The 26,241-nt window shown below is 32.4% G+C and overlaps 4 protein-coding genes and 1 long non-coding RNA gene across 5 annotated transcripts; 2 read left to right on the forward strand and 3 right to left on the reverse strand.

Moving 5' to 3' along the window:
• Window positions 3,713-6,004, forward strand: LOC104701929 (pollen receptor-like kinase 3). The gene is made up of 2 exons (XM_010417694.2): window positions 3,713-4,690; window positions 4,799-6,004. The coding sequence occupies exons 1-2, from the start codon at window positions 3,794-3,796 to the stop codon at window positions 5,837-5,839; spliced, it is 1,938 nt and encodes a 645-aa protein (XP_010415996.1). The 5' UTR covers window positions 3,713-3,793; the 3' UTR covers window positions 5,840-6,004.
• LOC104701930 (exocyst complex component EXO70A1-like) lies at window positions 11,817-14,110 on the forward strand. Its single transcript, XM_010417695.2, has one exon. The coding sequence runs from the start codon at window positions 11,934-11,936 to the stop codon at window positions 13,824-13,826; it is 1,893 nt and encodes a 630-aa protein (XP_010415997.1). The 5' UTR covers window positions 11,817-11,933; the 3' UTR covers window positions 13,827-14,110.
• On the reverse strand, window positions 14,215-14,984 carry LOC104701931. Its single transcript, XR_753910.2, has 2 exons — window positions 14,813-14,984; window positions 14,215-14,656 (listed from the first exon to the last, which is right to left on the reverse strand). It is a non-coding gene; the product is annotated as an uncharacterized LOC104701931 (long non-coding RNA).
• LOC104701932 (transmembrane protein 87A) lies at window positions 15,096-17,555 on the reverse strand. Its single transcript, XM_010417696.2, has 4 exons — window positions 17,202-17,555; window positions 15,916-16,930; window positions 15,687-15,823; window positions 15,096-15,530 (listed from the first exon to the last, which is right to left on the reverse strand). Exons 1-4 carry the CDS (start codon window positions 17,399-17,401, stop codon window positions 15,347-15,349), a joined length of 1,536 nt encoding a protein of 511 aa, XP_010415998.1. The 5' UTR covers window positions 17,402-17,555; the 3' UTR covers window positions 15,096-15,346.
• On the reverse strand, window positions 18,060-20,033 carry LOC104701933. The gene is made up of 6 exons (XM_010417697.1): window positions 19,767-20,033; window positions 19,594-19,672; window positions 18,819-19,411; window positions 18,566-18,731; window positions 18,407-18,475; window positions 18,060-18,310 (listed from the first exon to the last, which is right to left on the reverse strand). The coding sequence occupies exons 1-5, from the start codon at window positions 19,770-19,772 to the stop codon at window positions 18,456-18,458; spliced, it is 864 nt and encodes a 287-aa protein (XP_010415999.1). The 5' UTR covers window positions 19,773-20,033; the 3' UTR covers window positions 18,060-18,310; window positions 18,407-18,455.

Below are 26,241 nucleotides of genomic sequence, written 5' to 3' on the forward strand. Positions count from 1 at the left end.
TACATTGTCTATCTTTCTTCGGAAAATTTTCAGTGACTTAAAAAAGAAAGAATTTGTGATAATTTATAGTTTTTGTTCTCGGATTGTAATTGTTATTTATGAAATTTTCTGAATTAGTTAGTTTTGTTTTCGGAGAAATTTTACTTTAAATCGTTTTATGCATGCATTTTCAGACTTAAAATATCAATAAAGTCTTTAGATGATTATGAAAAGAAAAGAAATTATGATAAAGGGTAAATTAAGAATTAAGTGTAATGTAAATAGTAGTTTTTGTTAGTGGCTACTGGCTAGTGTGGTTGTAGTTCGTGAGGATATAGAATATATAAGAATAAAAACTATACTTTTTTTCTTATCTGAAATCACTCGTTATATTTAAAAAGTAATTATTGTCCTATATATTATCATGAATTTTGTTCTGTGCTCATAAAATGATTATATCTTAACTGTTTCTTTTAATTTATTGAAGGTCGGACGTTGAATTTTCTTCGAATAAGATTCAATGCCAAAATAGAGACCATTAAAGAATATTAAGAAACAAATGTCGTAGACGATGGCGCCAAGGAGGATAAAAGTCATTATTGTTTTGAATTATTCAGCGCAACTTGGATGCAGCTTTGAAGACTCATCCCTACCATATATTTGAACAACTTGAGCTTACGTAGATCCATTGTCTTACAAAAAAAAGGCCAAAGAATATTCAGAATTTTTTCACATCTTGCATGCTTTCGATCACATATTTGATCATATCCAATATAAGGGAATGTCCTATTCCAACAGCTTCGGTTTGAGAAAATCAATGATTGTGTGAGAAGTTTCTACTGAGATTATGACACTAACGGTGAAACCTTTTTAGTCCCCACTCGAGGTTAAAGACTCTTCCCTGGACAATAGAGGTATCAACGTATTACATATATGATATACCAAATAAAACTTTTGAGTTTGAGTCTAACTATATGGACATGATCAAGATGTTGTCAACATTTTTGGAATAGCTAGTGTTTTCTCCCGTCGTATATACTTTTTCTTTTTCTTAAAGCTATTGACTCATTATTTCCCAATTTCTGTTTATCTCATACTTTTAATAGTTACGTTCAGGCTTCTGTTTATTCAGATAGAATTAATAAAAAAAAAAGCTAAACTAAATTTCCATCACGAGCTGATTCAGTTATTTGAATTGAACATCTGATATACTTCGTAAGTAGACAAAAAAATGTTACCTACATTATTGTAATTATATGGTATTCCTCCAGGAAAACAAACTGCAAATTGCATATTATATAATTAATTTAATGCGATATTGATGTGTATATGAATGACAATGTGACTTGAAAATTCTTATGTATAACTACAGAACATGAATTTTTAAATGTTTCCATTTTGTGATTTCACGTTTTATTCACAAATATGACAATCATCAAAGATTATACAAACACACAATTGCATTATTGCATTGACGTGGGACTACTAAATCTAACATTTGCGTTTAAAATTTCGGGTAACGAATGTAGGTCCGTTACAAATTTAGGAACAATGACTAAAACAAATTGGTTCTTTGCACCGACAGATACTTTGGATGTGAAAACCAAAAGATGCAGCTTCTTCACATGCTCCTCCTTATGACAATAAAACTTACTAGCCCGCGAGCTTTAGCCTTTGACATGTCTAATAAGTAATACCATAAAAAAAATTCTCTAGCCATATTATCACATCAAGCATTATTATTAGCCTTTGAGTCTTGTCTTCAACTATTCTAAACGCTATTGTCTCTAGCTATACTTATTTGTTTGGCTCCAGAAATATGTGATTGGTGATCGAGTTATCACTGTCCTTCTTTGCAAGCCGTTTAGGTATAATGAATTTTTTTTCATTTGACAATGCTATGCTACTTACACTACAAGAAATGTGTCATTTGACAATGCTATGCTACTTACACTACAATGAATTTTTTTCATTTGACAATGCTATGCTACTTACACTACAATGAATTTTTTTTCATTTGACAATGCTATGCTACTTAATGAAATAAAAGACATATTATTGCTAATCTACAACTAAATTGTCTACACACATTTTTTAATTTGAGATATTTTATTTGTTCAGTTTCTTTAAGTTACATTTACTTCGCTCAATCAATTACCTTTATTTTATTTTTCTTTTGTTCAAACTGTTCATGTTGCAATAATAAATATGACAGAATTAATTACAATTAATATGTTTTATAACTGTATTTATTGTCATGAATGTGTTTACTCAGAATAATGTGTCAATAGAATTCCTTAATTCCTTACAAACTTCAGAAAATGTTTAGTGTATTATATAAGATCTAATGCTCATATGTCTTTCTTTTCCCATCATTTCCCATAGTATTTTATTTTATTTTTTCTTATGAAGTTTTTTTTTGTTAAAATGATGTATTGCAGTATGATGATTAACAGATTAATAAATCGATGACTATTAGAAGAAATCATATACAAAGCAATGTCAATGTCTTGTTCTTTTTTGGTATCAAATTTCTTATCAATATTTATTAGCCTCTTTCAAAGGATTATGTTTTATGATAGTCATGATTTAAAATTTTTGCATTGTTTTGTAATGTGTTTTTTTTTTCTTTTACTTTCAAACTATAGTTGGAAGTCTTTAGTGATGAAGATGAGCTCAATGCTCGACTCCTTAAGCACTATCTCTTTGGCTTTGAACATTCACTCATAATATTAGTTTATGTTTCGTAAATTTGCTTTGTTTTTTGTTTTTAAAAGTTTTTTATCCCCATTACAAAAAATATTTTACTTTGCCTATTTTTACCGTGTAATGCATATATACATGGTCAAAAGATCACATACTTCTTTATGCCTCTTTGGAATCACTTCCCAAACTTTACAACATCTTTTCACGTTATACGGAAAAACATTACAGAGACCTATTGTAAATATTTAATATATATATATATATGTACATATTGTAATCTCAATACTTTCATCATAGATATATGTCAATCGTTAAAAGTGGTATAAATTAACAAGTAGATTAATCTTTACAAAAGCAAGACTACCTTTATATCGCATTGGTATTGTTTAAGTTACCAATCATACCTCATGTCTATTTTCCTGTAAACCTTGCTATATCCGTGCCAAAAAAAACTTACACCATTACTAATGGTTATCTATATATATATATTTTTTTTTGGAATTTCTATTTTACATTAAGGGTATAATTTTGAAGAGATATGATTTAGTATTTAAAGTATAAGATTAAAAGTATGATGCTATTTTAGTATTTTTAGAATTTTAGAAATGATGTGTTAAATTGAAACGAAAACTTATTTTTATGCAATTTGTGAAAATTGTCATTCTTTTAACATGCACACTTCATAATTATAAACTTATAAATGTATATATATATATATATTATTTTCAATTCATATATAAATAATATCATGTACATTTTCATATATAATTTAATGAAAATTTTATTTTACATACAAAATATTTGATTTTATAACCCACATATTGTGTGTGTGTGTTCAAAATCTGTTATTTTATATATTAGCTTTCGCTTTTCTCAATCTTGACTCTTTCAACGAACATTCGCGCCTTAAGCTCCTCTCATCCAATGGATCACAATTGATAAAAGAAAAACAAAAGACAGAGAAAACAAAGACAGAGCGAGAAACAAGACAAGGAAATACAAAAAATAGTAAATCTAATCAACCCAAAAAAAAACACTTTGATTAACCAAAAAAAGAAAGGAAGAAAGAGTCTCTTGAAACTCACGGTGGCCTAGCTCGGTTAAGTAAATGGCCGTGGCCTGGCTAATCTGGCCGTTCGTGCTATCTCTAACAGCACTCTCCGCGAATTCGATAACCGAAACAGAATCATTGTTAAACTTCAAGAAGTCATTAAACAACACCAAGTCTCTTGATTCTTGGACACCAGATTCAGAGCCTTGTGGAGAAAGCCAACGATGGGTGGGATTACTCTGCAACAAAAACTCTGTCTTTGGCCTTCAGATGGAACAGATGGATCTATCAGGAAACATCGATGTCGCTCCCTTAAAAGACCTACCTTTTTTACGAACCATAAGCATAATGAACAACTCTTTCTCCGGTAACATACCCGAGTTTAACCAGTTAACCGCTCTGAAATCGTTTTACATATCGGGTAATAATTTTTCTGGTAACATTCCTTCTGACTATTTCGCAATGATGGCGTCGTTAAAGAAAGCGTGGCTGTCAAACAACGAGTTCTCTGGTCTCATTCCTATCTCATTAGCTACCAAATTGCCAAATCTAATGGAGTTACGCCTCGAAAACAATCAGTTCATTGGGAGTATACCGAATTTCACACAAACATCTTTAAATGATGTCGATCTCTCAAACAATCAACTAACCGGAGGAATACCTCCCGGTTTGTCAAAATTCGACGCCAAGAATTTTGCGGGGAATCCTGGTCTTTGCGGTGGGAAGCTAGCAACTACCTGCCCGGAACCAAGAAATGCGACTGCATTGATTACTATAGAAGGAACAATGAAAGATGCAAATAAGAGCAAATACTTTCTAGCATTCGGGACATTAGGAGTTCTTCTTCTCGTTGTTCTTGTCTCATTAGCTTTTCGGAAGAAGAAGAAGAAGAGACGTAGGAAGAAAGCACTTCGTACATCTGGACAAGACAGTGGTGATGACCAACAGATTCAGGTTAATTCCACTACACGAATTTTTCATAGCTTTAAAACGTTCAAACATAGTTTTTTTTTTCTTTCTTAACTAACAAACACAAACAAATTCTTGACATGATTGAGCCAGGTAACTGTTGATGAATCGAGAAGTAGCTCGAGGCATAGTAATAAGAGTAGTCGCTCAGGCGAATTGACGAATAAATCAACGGGTGCAGCAGAGCTGGTAATGGTGAACAAAGAAAAGGGTGTTTTCGGTTTAACTGACTTGATGAAAGCAGCGGCTCACGTGCTCAATAATCCTGGAGGTGGAAGCAGCCGTCCTAGCAGTAGCGGAGGCGTGGGATCTGCATACAAAGCGGTGCTTTCAAACGGCATCACGGTGGTGGTGAAGCGTGTGACGGTGATGAATCAAGTGAGTGTTGACTTATTCGACAAGGAAATTAGGAACTTGGGAAGCTTGCGACACAAGAATATTTTAACACCTCTTGCTTATCATTTTCGACGGGACGAGAAACTACTAGTGTTCGAATTCGTCCCTAATTTGAGTTTACTTCACCGATTACACGGCGATCACGGTGAAGAATTAGATTGGCCATCGAGACTCAAAATCATTCAAGGTATCGCTAGAGGAATGTGGTATCTCCATAGAGAATTAGGGTTTCTAAACCTACCACATGGAAACCTAAAATCGAATAATATATTTCTTGCTGAAGACGGCGAGCCTATGGTCTCCGAATTCGGACTTCAAAGATTGATCAATCCCGACGCTCAATCTCAGTCCCTCGTCGCGTATAAATCTCCGGAAGCAGATCGTGAAGGAACCGTCTCTGCCAAATCCGATGTGTTCAGTTTCGGAGTCGTGGTTCTTGAGATATTGACCGGAAAATTCCCGTCTCAATACGCCGGTTTGAATAGAGCCGGTGGAACGAATTTGGTGGAGTGGATTGGCTCCGCCATGGAACAAGGTGGTTGGATGGATCTTCTTCATCCGACGGTGGTTAACGCTGCCGCTGATGATCAAATTATGGAGGAAGAGATTGAGCACGTTTTAAGGATCGGTGTGAGATGTACCGGAGAAGATCCAGATCAGAGACCAAATATGACTGAAGTCATCGATGAACTGACGCTTGAAGATTCTAACGACGACTTCATCACCATAGAAACTTAGCTTCACCGTATAACTAATTCCAATCACCATTAGATTCACGCAGATTCACCAATTTTGATTTTGAAACTACGCTTTTTTTTTTTGTTCTGTCGAAATTTGTATATGATTAAAGTAGCAACCTAATTAAGGCTACTTTGTAAACAAAAAAAAGGGTGTACTTTCACGTTTTGGGCATAAATTAATTAGTTATCAGATTGTTTTGCTTTTTTTTTTTTATTACCACTTGTAATCTTTGGTATCAAACACGCATCGTTAACAATTTGCTGTTTTAATTACCACTTGTAAACTTTGGTATTAAAAACACAACATTAGCGATTATCAGTGTTACGAATTAAGAACCAATAATATGGCCATATCACGTGTTTGTGGTATACGTACGTGGTGAGGGGAAAAAGAGATAAAACTAAATTGTATGACAGCTAAACACAGCTGTAGATTAACGAATCGTGAAATTATTATTGTTATTTTTTTATCANTGGATCTTCTTCATCCGACGGTGGTTAACGCTGCCGCTGATGATCAAATTATGGAGGAAGAGATTGAGCACGTTTTAAGGATCGGTGTGAGATGTACCGGAGAAGATCCAGATCAGAGACCAAATATGACTGAAGTCATCGATGAACTGACGCTTGAAGATTCTAACGACGACTTCATCACCATAGAAACTTAGCTTCACCGTATAACTAATTCCAATCACCATTAGATTCACGCAGATTCACCAATTTTGATTTTGAAACTACGCTTTTTTTTTTTGTTCTGTCGAAATTTGTATATGATTAAAGTAGCAACCTAATTAAGGCTACTTTGTAAACAAAAAAAAGGGTGTACTTTCACGTTTTGGGCATAAATTAATTAGTTATCAGATTGTTTTGCTTTTTTTTTTTTATTACCACTTGTAATCTTTGGTATCAAACACGCATCGTTAACAATTTGCTGTTTTAATTACCACTTGTAAACTTTGGTATTAAAAACACAACATTAGCGATTATCAGTGTTACGAATTAAGAACCAATAATATGGCCATATCACGTGTTTGTGGTATACGTACGTGGTGAGGGGAAAAAGAGATAAAACTAAATTGTATGACAGCTAAACACAGCTGTAGATTAACGAATCGTGAAATTATTATTGTTATTTTTTTATCATAGAAATGATTAAAATTATGGCCAGGATTTATAGACATCTAAGTTATAGCAGACAACAAAAGACCCATCACTGCATTTGATTATTAATCATATCACTCATATTCGAGGAAACAAAAAAATTATACGAGTACGAATAAATTATAAATATTGTGTTACTATGATTATTTTTTATTGAATTGTTAAAGGTTTTATAAGTGGCATTAGTTAGAAATCTATGCACACTGAACCAGGACAAAAAAAATTATGTAGTTAGTGAATTTCACAAACATCAAATCAAAAGTATATACTCGTATAAAGTTAAATACGTATAAAATAAAAATCCCTGGTGATGATTATTATTATATGGATACATAATAATGACATTTGTGTTACCCAATAAATGTTTTTGCATAAGATGAGCTGTTCACTATTGATTAGGACTATTTTTGTTATCTTAAAAAAAACGTCATCGAATCGAACTCGTATTCCTATTTTAAAACTTTAAAGACTGGATTTAAAAAAAGGCGTATGAAATTGTAACTGGCTAAATCCAGCAGAGCACCACTCGTGCAACATTATTTTTTCTCCTGTATGTAAAATTGACTTCATATGTTTCTAGACTGTCCCAATATCAATAATATAAAAGATCATTATCATTAATAATGTTGGTTTCCCACTGTAATAGTGTCGAGAAACACAAATTGTTAGTTTTCTAGACTCGATATATTCCCATATTGCATATTATTTGGTCGACACAGAAAACGATTATTATTATTTGAATGCAGTGCCGTGCGAGTAGAGGAGGCTTAGGGCCATATTTTAAAAATAAGGCTTTTAAAAAAAAAAGTTTATCACAATACTAAATAAAAAAAATATTTATAGTGAAAACCAAAATAGAAAATAAAAATAAAAATATATTTTGCTAACCAACATTAAAAAATCTCTTTAGAATATAATACTCAGCTTAAAATGCTATTAAAAATACAAATTATATGATACTAAATTAAACATATGAGCTTAATCTTTTTATAAACTAGGTTTTGAATCCACGCTACGCGTGGATTTATTTGATATATTTTGATAAAAATTATATATGATTGATTACGGTAATAAAATATTATCTCATAAAAAAATTAAAATTAGTACTAAGGAAAAAAATTAAATTTCAGATACACAATTTTTTAAAATATAAAAATCAGTTGTGTTATAAAATCAAATCTGATAAAAAAATCATAAATTTACCTTGACGTCCAGGCGAGGCAAATCAAACTGATGACCTCATATATCCTAAACCATTTTCTTTGACCACCAGAAAAACGAAACAATTTTATAATCATGAATTTAACTCGTTTTCATATTTAATTGATCGCTACCACCTATGTTTTCGTGTTTTTTATTCAATGTTTTCTTATTTTTCATATTCTTTCTTGTCATTTTCATTGTCAAATTTTGTGTTAATTGTCATCGTAACTTTTACCGTTTGGTTCTTCGTTATACTCTTTTTCTTCTTCTTCCTCGTCAACTTCTTCACATTCTTCCACTGAAAAACCTTTTTTTTGACTACCACACAACTTGTTAACCCATCAAACTCCAAGAACAAAATCATTTCTTTTCTCATAAAATTTGTGAAATTCATGATTACCAGCATAGTCAACACATGCAGCCAATTATTGACAATTTTATCCATATACTTATTTGGTTTTAGATCCACGCGTTTAGAAACTTCTCAAACCAAAATCCTTACTTGGTTTATAATATTTTAAAAACATAATAAAATATACTAATAATTATTTATTTAATATGAATCATATGATATATAGAAATATGAGTACACTATAAGAACATATTAATTATAAATAAATAATATCAATTATATTATATCATCAAATAATATCAACCATATCATATTATCAAATAACTGTAACCGTGTATAACAGTAACTGCTTGAACCGTAACCGTATTTAAACGTAACCGTTTAACCGTTTGTTAAACGGTTCTGGTTAAGGTTACAAAAATTTCTAACCATAACTGATGGTTAATAAACCTTAACCGTGATAACTGTAACCCTGGTCATGCCTATGTATAGCTAATAAAACATTTGTGTTTGTCGTCCATCTTTCTTCTTTAAACCTTAAAATTTGACTCAAACATCAAATTAAGGTCTTGCGATGTCAATCCTTCTTCCTTAGACTCAAAAATAAAAAATTAATGAAAGAAATATCAACTCATCTCTAAAATCATATACAAAAATATGTTTTACAGCTCATAAGAAATAAAAATCACAAATGTAGATAAATAAGATAATTTATGTTTTGCATCAATATTTATAATATTTTAAAATTTTAAAATTTAAAACTTATAATATTTAAAAAGTTTTTAAAAGCAAAAAACTTCNTTTTCTTCTTCTTCCTCGTCAACTTCTTCATATTCTTCCACTGAAAAACATTTTTTAGACGACCACACAACTTGTTAACTCATCATTTCTTTTCTCATAAAATTTGTGAAATTCATGATTACCAGCATAGTCAACACATGCACCCAATTATTGACAATTTTATCCATATACTTATTTGGTTTTAGATCCACGCGTTTAGAAACTTCTCAAACCAAAATCCTTACTTGGTTTATAATATTTTAAAAACATAATAAAATATACTAATAATTATTTATTTAATATGAATCATATGATATATAGAAATATGAGTACACTATAAAAACATATTAATTATAAATAAATAATATCAATTATATTATATCATCAAATAATATCAACCATATCATATTATCAAATAACTGTAACCGTGTATAACAGTAACTGCTTGAACCGTAACCGTATTTAAACGTAACCGTTTAACCGTTTGTTAAACGGTTCTGGTTAAGGTTACAAAAATTTCTAACCATAACTGATGGTTAATAAACCTTAACCGTGATAACTGTAACCCTGGTCATGCCTATGTATAGCTAATAAAACATTTGTGTTTGTCGTCCATCTTTCTTCTTTAAACCTTAAAATTTGACTCAAACATCAAATTAAGGTCTTGCGATGTCAATCCTTCTTCCTTAGACTCAAAAATAAAAAATTAATGAAAGAAATATCAACTCATCTCTAAAATCATATACAAAAATATGTTTTACAGCTCATAAGAAATAAAAATCACAAATGTAGATAAATAAGATAATTTATGTTTTGCATCAATATTTATAATATTTTAAACTTTTAAAAGGTTTCGAAATATAAAATTTGAACCTTTTAAAATTTTTCAATATTTATAATATTTTAAAATTTTAAAATTTAAAACTTATAATATTTAAAAAGTTTTTAAAAGCAAAAAACTTCTAAAAGTTTCAATATTTATAATATTTAAACTTTTAATTTTTTTAAATATTATAATTTTTTTTTTGAAACTGTTTAAAGTTTTAATTTGATCAAATAAAAAACCAGATCAAACCAAATAAAACTTTTAAACTTGGACGCCTGATAAATCAAGTTTTTATGCTCATTCGTTGTTGGAAGCATATTAGTCTTATTTATACTGGTTCTGAACCATTGTCTAAAAAATTTCTAGCCGATGTGGGATATTGTGCTTAGTTTTTTTATTTCCATAAATTTAAAATTTTCTTTTTTCTAAAAATTTCTGAAAAATTAAAAAATATTAATGCATGCTATGTCAAATTATGATAGGTTGTTTAAAATAATTTTTAATATAGAAAACTCTTAAAATTTTAAAAAATGTTAATTAGTGATATATCTAATTATAATTGGAGATTTTAAATCCTATGTGGACGTATGGTTCATAGTATAGATATGACATAAATTTTTTTTTTTTGTGTGTGGCTGTGGGCATTTGCTCTTTTTGCCCAAGTGTAAGCAGGGCACTGTTTGAATGATCTTATAATATCCAATCCACCTAAGAGCAAATAAAATTATACTAATATAGCAGTACTATTTGATTTTTTATCATTAAAAAGGAAATTAATAGTACTAGTAGTAGTATTAACGTTTACAATTTTCTTTTAAAAATGAAAATGAAAAATAGGAGGAATATCTATTTTGTTGAGAAAGTTATTAAAATGAAAAAATAAGAGAGATGTCACCGTGAATCTTTAAAAAAGGCATAATGCATGGGAAATCGGGTGCAAGCACGTGAATGTCGGCCCATTGTAGCAGTCGAATAGTTGACTTCCTTCATTTTTTTTTATTCTTCTTCCCTTTATTTAACAACACTTTTTATTTTCTCTCTTTTTTTTGTTTATCCCTGATTAAATGGCTAATAAAAAATTTATATAGAATTCGAATGGTAAGATAAACTAATCCAATGCAATGTATAACTTTTACTATGATAACTAGTAAATTTGAGATCAACAAAATTTTCTAACTTTTCTTCTATAATATTTTAAAAATACCTTTAAATACTGGTGAACTAATTTTTGTTTCAAAAAGATTCTTATTAATTAAAAAAAAATACTATTACTAAATATTTACTCTAAAAAATACCACAAACTTTATAATAATTTTGAAATTCTAGAAACTGAAATTTGGGGTTTAGGTTTAGTTTTTAGAGTAAATTTAAGATTTATTTTTGAAAGTTTAAAGTTTATTAGTACTTTTATATCATTTTTTGAAAAAAAATTAATACTATATATTTTTTTAAAAACTCTTTTTCGGATTGTATAAATCAAAACGTTCCATTTAACTTGAAAAAGGCGCTTTCCATCGGTTAAAATAGCTGTTAAAAGCATCTAAATAAAAAAACAAAAACTTTGGATGTAATTTACTTAAAAACATAGTATAAAAATTATTTATACTGTTGCTTTTCATTTTTATTGTTTTTTCAAAAGTCTCCATCATAAGAAAGAAAGAAGAACTAACTCTCTCTATTGTTGTGACACTTTTTGTGTTCTGTCTCTCTTCTTCTTCTTCTTCTTCTTCTTCTTCTTCTTCCTCTGTGTGTTGTCATTCGCATGAAACAATGGAACAAACTCACGCCGGAGTCGAAGACTGTTCAGTTTCCGGTTTCGAATCAGCGGAGAAAGTGATCATCCGATGGGACGCAACAGCGTCCGAAGAAGCAAGAGAGAAGATGATCTTCAACGATCCAAACGAAGTCAAGCTTTACCTCAACGCCGTCGACGAAATCCAAAAAATCGTATCATCTTCCGCCGGAGACATCGAGAACCGAGCTAACTCAGTTATCCAGATCGCCATGGCTCGTCTCGAAGACGAGTTCAGGAACATCCTCGTTTGTCATAGCTCTCCGATCAACTCCGATTCTCTAATGTTGTCTTCTTCCTCTTCTTCTTCTTCTTCCTCTCAGCTTGAGGTTGACGAAGATGGAACCAGTAGTAACAATGGTAACGAGGACGATGACCAGGAGGAAGAAGAAACGGATCTTCTGAAACGATCCAGTTCGAGTGCTATCACCGGTTCAGCGGCGGTTCGGTTACCAACCGGAAGAGGTAGTTACAGTAGATCTACTAGTAGTATACGCGAGATCGAGCTGATTCCGATTGAATCCGTCGTTCACCTGAGCTGGATTGCTCGCCGTATGGTCTCCGCCGGTTATCTCCGTGAGTGTATTCAAGTTTACGGCAGTGTTCGCAAATCCGCCGTCGATTCGAGTTTCCGGCGGTTAGGGATCGAGAAACTCAGCATCGGAGATGTTCAGAGGCTGAATTGGGAAGCGCTTGAGCAGAAGATCCGCCGTTGGATCCGAGCTGCTAAGATCTGTGTGAGAGTCGTGTTCGCGAGCGAGAAATTGCTCTGTGAGCATGTTTTCGAAAGCGTCGGAGCTGTTAACATCCACGAGGCTTGTTTCATGGAGACAGTCAAAGGTCCGGCGATTCAGCTTTTCAATTTCGCGGAGGCGATTAGTATCAGCCGGAGATCGCCGGAGAAGCTTTTCAAGATCCTTGATCTGCACGACGCTTTGATTGAGCTTTTGCCGGATATTGAATCGGTCTTCGATCTGAAATCTTCTGATTCGATTAGGGTTCAGGCGGCGGAGATATTGTCGAGGTTGGCGGAAGCGGCGAGAGGGATATTATCGGAATTCGAAAACGCTGTGCTCCGTGAACCTTCTAGAGTTCCTGTTCCTGGAGGTACGATACATCCGTTGACGAGGTACGTGATGAACTACATTAGCTTGATCTCAGAGTATAGACCAACTTTGATCGATCTCATCATGTCAAAGCCATCGAGGAACGCTACGGATTCAAACACACCTGATTTTGATTTCTCCGAGTTAGAGAACAACAAAGGTCCATTGGCACTTCATTTGATTTGGATCATCGTGATTTTGCAATTCAATCTTGAAGGCAAATCAAAGTACTACAAGAACGCAGCTTTGTCGCATCTCTTTATCATGAACAACGCACACTACATTGTCCAGAAGATTAAAGGGTCCCCGGAGCTACGGGAAATGATCGGAGATCTTTACTTGAGAAAGCTAACGGGTAAGTTTAGGCAAGCTGCGACGTATTACCAAAGAGCTGCTTGGGTGAAAGTTTTGTATTGTTTGAGAGATGAAGGGTTGCATACCAAAGGAAGTTTCTCATCAGGTGTTTCGAGAAGTGCGTTGAGAGAGAGGTTTAAATCGTTTAATGCTTTGTTTGAGGAAGTTCATAGGGTTCAATCACAATGGTTGGTTCCTGACTCTCAGCTGAGGGAAGAGTTGAAGATCTCGATATTGGAGAAGCTTAGTCCGGCTTACAGATCGTTTCTTGGGCGGTTCAGGAGTCATATAGAGAGCGGGAAAAATCCGGAGAATTACATCAAGATCTCAGTCGAAGATCTAGAGACTGAGGTTCTTGACTTGTTTGAGGGGTATTCAGCAACTCAGCATCTGAGAAGACGATCCGAGTGAGAGAGATAAGTATTTATTTTTTTCTGCTTCAAGTTTTAGAGTTTTTTTTTTTTTTTTACGGAGACAGATTCTTTGAATTCTTTTCGCAATTCGGGTTCTCTGCGGGAGAGCCAAAAACCGAGCAAGAAATGATGATGATGATGATACGACTTTGATTTTAAAATTTTTCAGATTCATGAGTTGTAATGTTGTATGAACTTTATAATGTATATGTTTGGTATACTTGCCAAATTCATAGCTTAAAATCTTTTTTTGTTCATATGATGAAAGTTGTTTGGTGTCAATGTCATATCCCTTTTACACTTATTTGCTGTGTTTTTGATTTCGGCTTGATCCACCCTTGTCATAGACTTACGCATAGGATACAAGAAAAATGTATAATGCAACATAAGAAAGAGATATCTCCACCCTTGTCATAGACTAACTTTAATGTATAAAGCAACATAGGAAACATTACATTGTGACAAAAACAGGGCACACAAACTAACACTACAACACCGAAGACTAAGGCTGATTTGGTCTCTTGCCCTTTGTATTGTACAAACTAAACTCAAGTCACCTAAAAGAATACATGTAGTAAAATTGAGGTGTTTGATAAAGAGAAAGAAGTGTCAAATAGATGGTTGTGGCTATTGTCTTTACTATTTTAATCCCTCTTATCTTCCTCCAAATCTTTTTCTGCTTCTCCTTCGTCAGCTTCTAAAGGTCTGGTTTCTGCGAGGTTCTTGACTTCGTGAGAAGGAATGGGAGATGGTTTAATGAGGGTTAGCGTGTAATCGTCCTTCTCAAACTCCGCGCTTGTATCTCCAGAAGATCCAGAGAAGGCGTACCTATATGTAGATAAAGACGGTAAAAACAATTAGACATGGTTTTATTAGCTAATCTGCAGATTAATTTACATTTGCGCTCAGTTACTATTGATAACAACCGACTAACATCAAACTTCATATTGCATTTTCTAATGTGCTTCTTGGATATGGCGTTACCTGGTCGAATTTTGAGATGGAGCCCAGAGAGAACAGATAACAATTAGGAGAGAAAAGGAGAGAAGTTGCCAGAAGGCCGGGATGATCCAAGCGTTTTGCCAATGTTCGTTGTAAACATCCTTCGACTTGAAATAAAGCTGCCAAAGAGAAAAGCATTAGAACAAATCTTATCTTGATTTTTGATTTGAACAATGCTTCTTCAGCTACCGAGNTCGGCTTGATCCACCCTTGTCATAGACTTACGCATAGGATACAAGAAAAATGTATAATGCAACATAAGAAAGAGATATCTCCACCCTTGTCATAGACTAACTTTAATGTATAAAGCAACATAGGAAACATTACATTGTGACAAAAACAGGGCACACAAACTAACACTACAACACCGAAGACTAAGGCTGATTTGGTCTCTTGCCCTTTGTATTGTACAAACTAAACTCAAGTCACCTAAAAGAATACATGTAGTAAAATTGAGGTGTTTGATAAAGAGAAAGAAGTGTCAAATAGATGGTTGTGGCTATTGTCTTTACTATTTTAATCCCTCTTATCTTCCTCCAAATCTTTTTCTGCTTCTCCTTCGTCAGCTTCTAAAGGTCTGGTTTCTGCGAGGTTCTTGACTTCGTGAGAAGGAATGGGAGATGGTTTAATGAGGGTTAGCGTGTAATCGTCCTTCTCAAACTCCGCGCTTGTATCTCCAGAAGATCCAGAGAAGGCGTACCTATATGTAGATAAAGACGGTAAAAACAATTAGACATGGTTTTATTAGCTAATCTGCAGATTAATTTACATTTGCGCTCAGTTACTATTGATAACAACCGACTAACATCAAACTTCATATTGCATTTTCTAATGTGCTTCTTGGATATGGCGTTACCTGGTCGAATTTTGAGATGGAGCCCAGAGAGAACAGATAACAATTAGGAGAGAAAAGGAGAGAAGTTGCCAGAAGGCCGGGATGATCCAAGCGTTTTGCCAATGTTCGTTGTAAACATCCTTCGACTTGAAATAAAGCTGCCAAAGAGAAAAGCATTAGAACAAATCTTATCTTGATTTTTGATTTGAACAATGCTTCTTCAGCTACCGAGAGTTGTTTGTTATTTTACCTCGTAGCAAATCCAACCCAAGGAAACCAAAATGGCTACAGCCAAAGCATTTGTGAACTTCCTATATATATCCAACTTGACCAACAACCTTCTGGTCTGAAGCTTCTTGAACGTAGCAGAGAGTGATTTGAATATCCATATGATGAAGAAAGCATCCAATATCGCAACAGGAAGAACGAAAAACAGTCTAGCTTTCCCTGAGAGATCGCTGACAGCACCGACATTTTCCATCAGCTCAAGAATTTCAGACGCAACAAAGAAGGTGACCCCAAGCATGATAACCTTTGATGTAAACCCCCCAAGCGTAGGTCTCACAACACCATAGCCCATTGAAACCATCAGGATGATAATACGAGCACTTGTACGCTTGATGGAACCAAAAGTGACTGCCCAGATGGTGATCACGGTTGGTCTGATCCCAGTCTCGTTGAATTCAGCGTAGTCGAAATACCAAAGTGCCATCTCACACATCCCTAATGTAATCACCAGAGTTAAGCAATTCTGCAACGGAAGCACTTCTCTCCAGAATCTAGCACACTGTGAGAACCAGAAGATGCCAAGCAACACAAAAGCAAGCGACATGAAACCGTAAAAGTACATCAACGGAGCCATTCTACCGGGTAGGTATCCGGTAGGATTTTTCCAAATGGTTTTCCCTTCAACAAGCAAATCCTTGAGATCAGAATCACAATGAATGAAGTAGAGGTTGTACATCCCAGTCTTAGTGACCTGTATCGATCTTGTTGGCAGCGTAACAGACAACTCATTCTCAGCAATTGAAACACCAAACACTTGTGGCCAACCAGAATCTTTAGCAGAAGGACGGTAAATGACATCTCCGTGTGAGCAAACACCGAGTTTCGCCAGATCAGATGTGCAACACACAGCTCTTTGCCCACCATAAGCTGATCCTCCGATGTTTTCCCTGTCCTCTACTTCAAACAACACAGCGTGGATAGGTAATGAGGATCTGTTAGACACTTCCCCAGGCCTCTGAAACTTGATCTTCTCAAACCTGTCAATAGCATTGCACCACAAACAAAACATAGAGTTTCAAAATAAGAAACTTTAACAGGAGAACACAGCTAAAGGTAGTTACTCAAAAGAACTGAATCAGCTTGAAAACTACTTGTTTATATCTACAAGATCTCTAACGCCGTAAAGTAACAATTTTGCAACTAATAGTGAGTGACCCAATTGAAGAACATTACCCTAAATGAAGTCTGATTAGCAAATCAGATCCTAAGTAGATTCAAAAAGAAGAAACTTTTTGACTCATGAATTACCGGATAAAGGAAACGGAATCGGAGTCGGAAGTGAAGTTATCGGAAGGAGAAGAGGAGTAGATGCCTTCACTGCCACCATGGAAGACAAAGGCGTTGCCTTTAGACATGAATCTCTCACTGCGGTACTCATGCACCGACGCTTGGACTTTCAAAGAAGAAGTCAGACATAGCAGAAGTAAAAGACGAAGGTGGAGCAACATTGTTAACCCCAATTTCTCGCAGAGATCTGAAGAAAGAGAAGAGAAAGAGAAGAAATACTGACTGAAGAAGTCAGTGAGAGAGCTGAGATGTGTCCAATGGGTCGGTCGATCGGACGGCTGGTAAAAGGTTGCTCCTTGATCCTTCTCCAGATGTTGGAAGGTTCTACTACGAAAGTGTGTGTGTAGTTGGACTAGTGAACCCTCCACTCTAGTCAGAGTGTCATGTATTTTAGTAGCTGATATGTTTGTTCAATCTTAGGATGGGCCTTCGTGAGCCCATCAAATATAATGTGACATATGGTCCATGTAAACTGAATTGCACTTTTATTTTTAGGCAGACCAGTTCTAAGAATAGCACCAAATATATATATGTTGTGTGGGTTTTTTTTTCTTTTTTTCTTTTTGAGATCAGGAATAGACAAGCACACATCACATGTTGTCTATTAAAGTGCAATTCGTATGTTGTTAATCCAAAAACCAACAAAATTTTGTATAAACAGTGTAAACAATAGTATATTGAAGACTTGAGAAGTACTATAGTAGTATTATTTATGATATTTGCATTCGAATGAGAAAGTTATAGTCNAGAAAAAAAAAAAAAAAAAAAAAAGAGTGTTAAAAAGACGATGTATATAAACTAAGGTTATTCACCTCAAAATACACAATTACATACATGTATGTGTACATTACATATCTATCTTCACATATACACACATGTATGCATGCATACAAATATCTCATGTACTGTCTGATGTTTAAGTTCCCAAAACATGTTTGGTTTTACTGACCCAACCATGCCAAAAAAAAAAAGGATTCATGGGCTCTTGCGGATTACCCAAAAACTTTCATCAGAAAGAAAATAAAATTGATTGATTGATCATTTCTTGTCTTGATCTCATTGAAGATTATCTGAAAATAAAAAACACATCAAATCCAATATCAGATACAGTTCTATAGGCAAAGCAACTGAAAATGTAAGATTGTATTGTCTGGTTTAAATATTACCTGTACTTTCTTGTAAGAACATGAAAAAGGCAAAAGTGGATCAAAATATTCATATCTCAAGAACAATGACTACAGAAGAAGTAAAAAAAAAATCGAATCAGTTCATGTTTTTATTCAAGTTTATTAAAAAAAAAATAAATCAAAAGATCTGAAACTCACAATCAGAATCTGTTTTGACCCATTTACCACCATCGTTACTACTTCTTCCTTCTTCTTCTTCATTCTTCAAAGAAAGTCGTTGCTTGTCTTGCAAGTTTTTCTTCGTTGATGTTTGCTTCGAGGAAGTTTGAGTGTTAATCTTCTTGTGTAGCATCATTCTCAGCAACTGTATCATACAGTGTAAATAATCAGTGATGGAAAATGTAGTTATATTGAAATTTGTGTGTTATGAACTTTAATTAGGGCGCAATACCTTCTCCATTCTCGATTCTTGAAACGTGTCTCTCAAGCTAGGGTTAGGGACGGGGGAGAAACCGTCTGTACATACAAACATCTTCTTGAGGAGATGAGAAACAGAGATTTTGCTCAAATCTTTCTTACTCTTCTTCGTCTTGTTTTTGCTCTCTGTCGAAATCGCTTTGCATCTTCCTAAGATAACACTGATCGTACGCTCAATGTCTTCTTCATTCTCATCAGAACAAAGGGCATTGCTGATTCTTCTATCGACCTCAAGACTCGAAGGACAATTCAAGAATCTATCCAAAGGAAGATTTGCCAATTCTCTATTCACATCAGATTTCGTCTTCTTGCTCCTCCTCGTCAAGAGCTTCGTCAGCTCCTTCTGTAGTTTCCCAACTTCCTCAGGAGTGAACTCTTCTTCTAGATTATCGGAGGAAGAAAGATCTTGATCTCTATCTTGTGTTTGATCTTCCACGTGCACGTTAGACACAGTCTCTTCTTGAATCACTTCTTGATCAAGTTTTTGCGGTTGCGGCTCTTTGTTACCGAATGTTCCGATCGCTAGTAACCCGTGAGGCCAATCGCTAAACTCCTCTCTCGGTTGATCTTTTTTACATAAAACAAAAGAAAACTATGAGAGAGCCAATCAACGGAAAGGAGAATGTTGGGAGGAGTATTTTTGCTTTGCACATGTCCCAAGTAGACAGCAACTTTGGTAATCAAAATTTTTGTTCTCGACGAATAAGTAGACAATAGAATCTAGTTAAATAGTGTAATCTTGAACTTACGAGAAGAAGTAGAGGATATGCTTGGTCTATGAGTAATCCCTTGCTTCCCATGTAGCTTGTTTTGCATCCACCCGAAGAACTGAAAAAGACAAAAGAATACCTTATATGAGTAATCATGTTACACTATTTTTGAGAAATAGGAACAAATTCATATGAGTGATTAAACGAATTACCTTCATGTCTCAATGACAGAAGAAAAAAAAGAGTTGAAATAATCCGGTTTATGGTAGTGAATCAAGAAGGCTTAAATACAAGTAGAAATCAAAAGAATTAAGATTCTTTAAAAATCTTTTGATGAATTTGATGGTTCAAGTTCCAATATATGACGGCCTTATTCGTCCAGATTCACTTCTTCAAAAGTGAAAGAACTAAGGAAGACGATGAAAAAAGGTTTCTCTCTAAAAAAAAGAAAAATTTCCGAGTTGGTTGGTTTTGGTTAACTTGTGTTCAGATATATGAACCCCTTTACTCACACTAGTCTTCTTTATAGTTCATACTTCATACAGCTCACTCACCACGTACGACTCATATTGGCGCACATGTCCCCATGCAAACGATCGAGGTCCAAAGAAACATTCTTCTGTGTGTATTTAATTAATTGTATTGTAGCTTAATTAATTTAACGGAGCATTATAATAAAAAAAATATTAGTTTTGCATCGTTGAGAACGTTACGGCTTTGATCACGAATCATATAACGGCACTTCGTTTCAACAAATAGTCTCAAACTAAATCTCTTTTTACCATTTTTCGACTATCTATAAAAGGAGATGAAAAATATATTGAATCCCTAGAAACCATTTGCCTCCTTATTGAATGGTTACTATGCTGACACGAAGGTATAGAGGATTCTACACATTTCGTTTATTTGTATGTGATTTTCGTGGAAATTTTCATTTTTTATTGAAATTGTCCTTGTAAGATGATAAAAAATTATAATAAAGGTAATGAAGAATAATTGTGTACTATTGAAAAGAATATATTGGAAATTGAAAGTTTTCAAAAATAGCTTTCAAAATGTCTTACCGTACAAATCAAACGTCAAAAAAATGTTTATGAAACATTGTTTCAATTTGTGACCTCTGAGTGTGAAACGTGTTATTAAGGTTCATTGTAAGGCTAATATCGAATTCTAGAGCATTTCAGAAAAATCTAAGATGGAAAGAGACAGAAAGAAAGATAGAAATTTATAAAAGCAAACCCCACGAAGGAACGCATGCCATTGTCCCCTTACCCTCTATTTCTCATCTCTCTGTACATTTTATCTAATATTTTCCATCAAATAATTGAATCATAAGTTGTGGGCGTGTAACGCATTTTGATCTAATCATCGATATATCAGACTTTCCATGGTGCCACGTTAGTATTACAAAGCCATGTGAAACTTATACCAGTCCCGAATGTTATAATGGCCACGTAAAAACTCTTTTTTTTTTTCTCGACCAAGGTTGTGCACATCGAACATCTATCGACTTTGATGTAATGGTTTGACTACACTAAACCGTTTGATTGTTAACAATAACATAAACTGTAGCCGATACAATTTTTTTTTTTTTTTCTCGATCCAGTGAATGATACACATTCACATCAACAAATTAAAATAGAAAAATATATGGCGGGCGAATTTTATTGTTTTGACAAAGTTAGTAGATTTTATTGAAACCTACACCATTATGGAAAGATTCATAGGATTTACCGATTTAGTATAACTTTATCAGTCACATAAAGACTACTGAGTAGTAATAGTTGATATTGACAGTGATTAGAAAATTGCCATTATAAAGTTAAGTTAAATGGATTTTCTTAACAATTAGTTTTCTTTTTCTCTATATAATTTCATGGTTTCTTAATTAGAGTGATGTAAATAAAAGGGAGAGAAAAAAAAACGAAGGAGACAAAAGGAAAGCAATAAAAAGCAGACTCGCTTTATCGTCGGAGAGTTGAGCCCACCGCACCACTCCCAATGACGTGAACTCAGGTCCAATCGACATTCGCCACGTCGTGTCTGCCCTTGCCTTGTCCACTTGTCTTTTAAATCGAACTTATTTAATTAAGTTTTACAAAAACTAGAAAATGTTTTTAAGGAAATATAAAAAGAAAAAAAACTACTTTTGAAGAAAAATGGGTTCGAATTATATTACAAATGAAAAAACTTAAAGTTATTTATTTATTTTAGGCGAAAAGCTAAAATATTAATTATGAAGGATGAAAAACTAAAATTTTAAATTTACACAATGTGTTAAATAAATAAATAAAGAACATCTTATTATTATTTATATCGTCTGGTAGCCTGTTTCTTAAAATTGCATGTGGTATGCATTTATGCATATAATATCGTACGTAAGACAATACTATATATTTTCTTCTATTTTGGTCAACTTTTTCAAAATTAATCAGTATGAGACTAATTTTTTTCTAGTTTGCCTACTCTTGTAAAAAATAAGCATATACTAACTTCTTTTACAAAAAAAAAAGAAAAAAAAAGAAGAAAAAAAGAAACATATAGTAACTTCTAAAGATAAATTTTGAGACGAAGACGTATCATAATACTAAAAAGGGTCCAAATGCAACCCTTTTCCCGAAGGGGTCGGGTTGACTTTCAACGGCTACTATATATCAGTTTGGTACATACTCTAGCCACTACTCGCCAAGTAGCCAAAGAAGTGAACAAACTCTCTTGAGCTATTATACTAATTTATTTGTAGATTTATTTCCTTGATATATAACATAGTTTATGTTCAAAGTTCAAACTGTATACGTATTCTAAAGACTATGTATGTTATATTCAAATACATGAGTATATGTGACATACTAGTATCATTCGTGTCAGTTACAGATTCTAATATACTTTCTATGCATCGATTTTGGTAATTCTAATACAATTATATATGTAATTATATATAATAACAACAATCTGAATAAATGCCAACAACAGTTGTGATTTTTCGCCATACATTTTCGTAAAATATGTATATATATTTTTTTGATAGAAAATTTCAACGATTGCATCTCTCTAAAAAGTTGTGTCTGTTAAATGTACAGTTATGTCTCTTACAAACAGTTGTGTCTATTCAAATGTTCACATCTTTATAAATTTATATATAAGTGACTTCTCATCATTGTATTCAAATTTTCTTTACTTTATATTTTTGATAGAATTTTTTTACAGTTGCGTCTCTCTCAAAAGTTGTGTCTCTCTCACAAGTTGCGTCTCTCTCAAAAGTTGCATCTATTGAATATAGAGTTGTGTCTTTTACAAAAGTTGTGTCTATTCAAATGTTCACATCTTTAGAAATCTATATATAAATAACTTCTCATCATTCTATTCAAATTTTCTTTATATTTGTATTAGTTAAAAGAGAATTTTATATTTTTGACATAAATTTTTTTACAGTTGCATCTCTCTCAAAAGTAGCGTCTGTTGAATATAGAGTTGTGTCTTTTACAAACAGTTGTGTCTATTCAAATGTTCACATTTTTAGAAATCTATATATAAATAACTTATCATCATTGTATTCAATTTTTTATATATATTTGTAATAGTTATAAGAGAATTTGTTAGAAATGACGTTTCATCACTGTGAAAAATTTATTGCACTTTGATATATTTTGTTAATAGTTGTAATATTTAATTATATTCAGTCTCTAGGTATACATCTTCATAAATTATTAATTTTAATATATTAAAAATATATTTTAGCCATTTTAATTGAACCATTACAATATTAGTATAATTAATATTTAAGATCACATTACTTAGATAAACTATTAATAAATTATTATTTATTAGTTTTAAATAACTAAAATATATTTAAATCAATTGTTGCAACCTTTTAATTACACCACAACAAATTTTGTTTATTTAATGAACAATTAAAATTTTTGATTTATCTTATGAACCGCTGCAATTTTTTGGTAAATTTGATATTTATGGTTGTGTCTACAATACTAAAATATATTTAAATATTTTTTGTTTTCGTTTAAGTAATCTTAAGATACTCTCTTTAACCATCTATTCATCGAGGATTATCATTCTATTGGTATGAATCCAAACCGAAATTTTTGGTTTTAGCTGTTAAAAAATGTGGTTCAAGTTGGTTTTTCAGAAAATGAGAGCATATTGGCTCGTATATGTTTGGTTTTTTTTTTTTGTCACAAGTATATATTTGTCTACTCCATGCTTTTTGATTAGAAAACTAATTGTATTATAGAAAACAATATGGATTTCTATATTTCTATTTTTAAAAAATATATATATATATCTGATTATGAAATATCAAGGTAAAAATAAAAATGTATTAAAATTCGTTTTATTATATTTTCTACTGTTGGGAATATTCAGTTTATTGGGAGATGGAAAATCGGTGATCAACAGAAAAATTGACGGTTGAGATGATTGTCCAATAAACTATCTTGACGACAAAGACTTATCTACATCAAAAAAGCTGAAGGTTAATATTTCCATTCATGTCTCCTCGCTAAATATTGTGCAGATTGAAACCAATTTGCTTGGTTTTACATTGTTAGAGAGTAGTAACATTGTTTAAATTTATACAGGTAGGAAGCATTGATGTGTTACATTGTTACTACGCCCATGGAAAAGATAATGAGAACTTCCAGAGGCGGTGCTACTGGATGCTTGAACAGTGAGTCTATTATATCTTTGTCCTTATTTCATATGTTTTGTTCTCTTTAGCATCATAAACGTTTATCTTTCTGCATTTTTCTGCTTTGTTCACTGCATTTTTCTTCTTTAAGAGAATTTGTATATTTAGTTCTAGTCATAATACATCAAATTGAAATCTTAACAACAAAAGATACTGAATATGAAATATTTTAAAAGTTTGAAAAGGTTTTGGATTCTGACTGCCAAAAAAAAAGAGGAGTGTGTGAGAGCAATGAACCCGATCGTCCTGGGCCGACCATCTTCCTTAGACGCGCACATTGTGATGCTACATCATACACCTAAATATTATTGTTATAAGTTTCTACTATTATTGTTCCCCTCTAATATTTATTATATTATTTATTTATGTGTGACTCGGAATAATTAACCAGCATCTTAGGCGGAGAAAAATAAGTAGTAAGTACATTCAATATTGGATTAACTATATACATATATATATAATCTATTATAATAGCCAAAATGTTTAATGACTATAGGTTGTTTTATATAGAAATATGTTTCATCTATAAAACGATAGTTGTTTGTATTATATATTCATTTACAATTCTGTCTTTATAAAAATAGATATATTGTTTTTTTATATGAATATATAACTGAGTTTTGATTCAAGTAAATAAGATATGTGATAATTTTCTGTTTAGTTATATGCAAATTTGAGAAGACTGGTAATTTTCTTACTGATTGACTGAATAGTAATATTAATATTCATTTTTTATGAAGGTAAAACTGATTTTGGAAATAGAAATATATTTGAGTTATGCTAAAAAATATAAAAATAATTAATTTAAATGAATTTAAACAAAGCATTATGTAGTATTAAGAATGGTCCTCAATTAACATTTTTAATATTTGTAATTTATTATATGATTATTTAAGAAATTTATAGTGTCTTATACAATGTATTTATAATTTTATCATTTAAAACAAAACAAAAAGATATAAATTTAAAAATATAATCATTTACATATCATATTTGACAACAAGAGAACAAGTTGTAATGGTTCATAAAATATACAAAAATATGATTGTAAGGTTAAGAAGAGAAGACAAGACTGTATATTGCATTTATTCATTTTTTCAAAAATTAAAAAATATTTACGAAAAATTACTACGAAAAGACACAGATAAAAAGTTACATTGAAAAGATGCGAACAAAAGGTTACGAATAAAAGCGAACAAAATAACACGACTGCAATGTAATCTCATGGCAGTTAATCGTAAAAATTTGTTTAATTTGATGTGTGTACTGTGTAGCATTGATAATTATTTATTTAATCAGATGTGAAGGTAAGATTATTTTTTAAAGTATATTTTTCAAATAAAATATAAAGAATTTTTCAAAAAAATTATATGTTTTTAAAATTTTTATTAAATATTTTAAAAATCTCAATTGTTTAATAAATAAATTTAATTAAAGAACTTTTGTAATAAATATTTTACTAAAATGAGTTCCAAGCGATATCGCGGGCTCCATACCTAGTTAATATAATATAGCGTTACATGTTACCAAATTAATTAACATCATTGGAGGAAACATGCATATCTTATTTGTCCCCATGTAACTTTGTTCTTACTTTATCTTCTTCTATTGCCTTCTTCTTCTCTTTGATTGTATTATTAGTTACTAACAGTATCTTTAGAGAAAATCGAGATTAATTAAAATTAAACATTAACATATCGGAGTGTTTGTGGCGACTTGGCTCTAAATGGTGCATTGGTATAAAAAAAAAATGGGAGAGAAAAGGAGTGTGGACCACTTTAAACAGTCATTATTGGAAATAATGTGTGGTTTATATGGTTAATACGTTGCCTTAAACATTTGCTAATCGTGATTAACAACATTTGAGATGTCTTTGTGATTTTAAGCAGAACACGTGTAAGGCATCTGAAATAATATATATGCAACTGATCAAACTACTTAAAGTACTAATGTACTATATAATCTACCCCAGAAAATAGTAC

Source organism: Camelina sativa, chromosome 7, assembly GCF_000633955.1.
Source record: "Camelina sativa cultivar DH55 chromosome 7, Cs, whole genome shotgun sequence".
NCBI classification, from domain to species: Eukaryota; Viridiplantae; Streptophyta; class Magnoliopsida; order Brassicales; family Brassicaceae; genus Camelina; species Camelina sativa.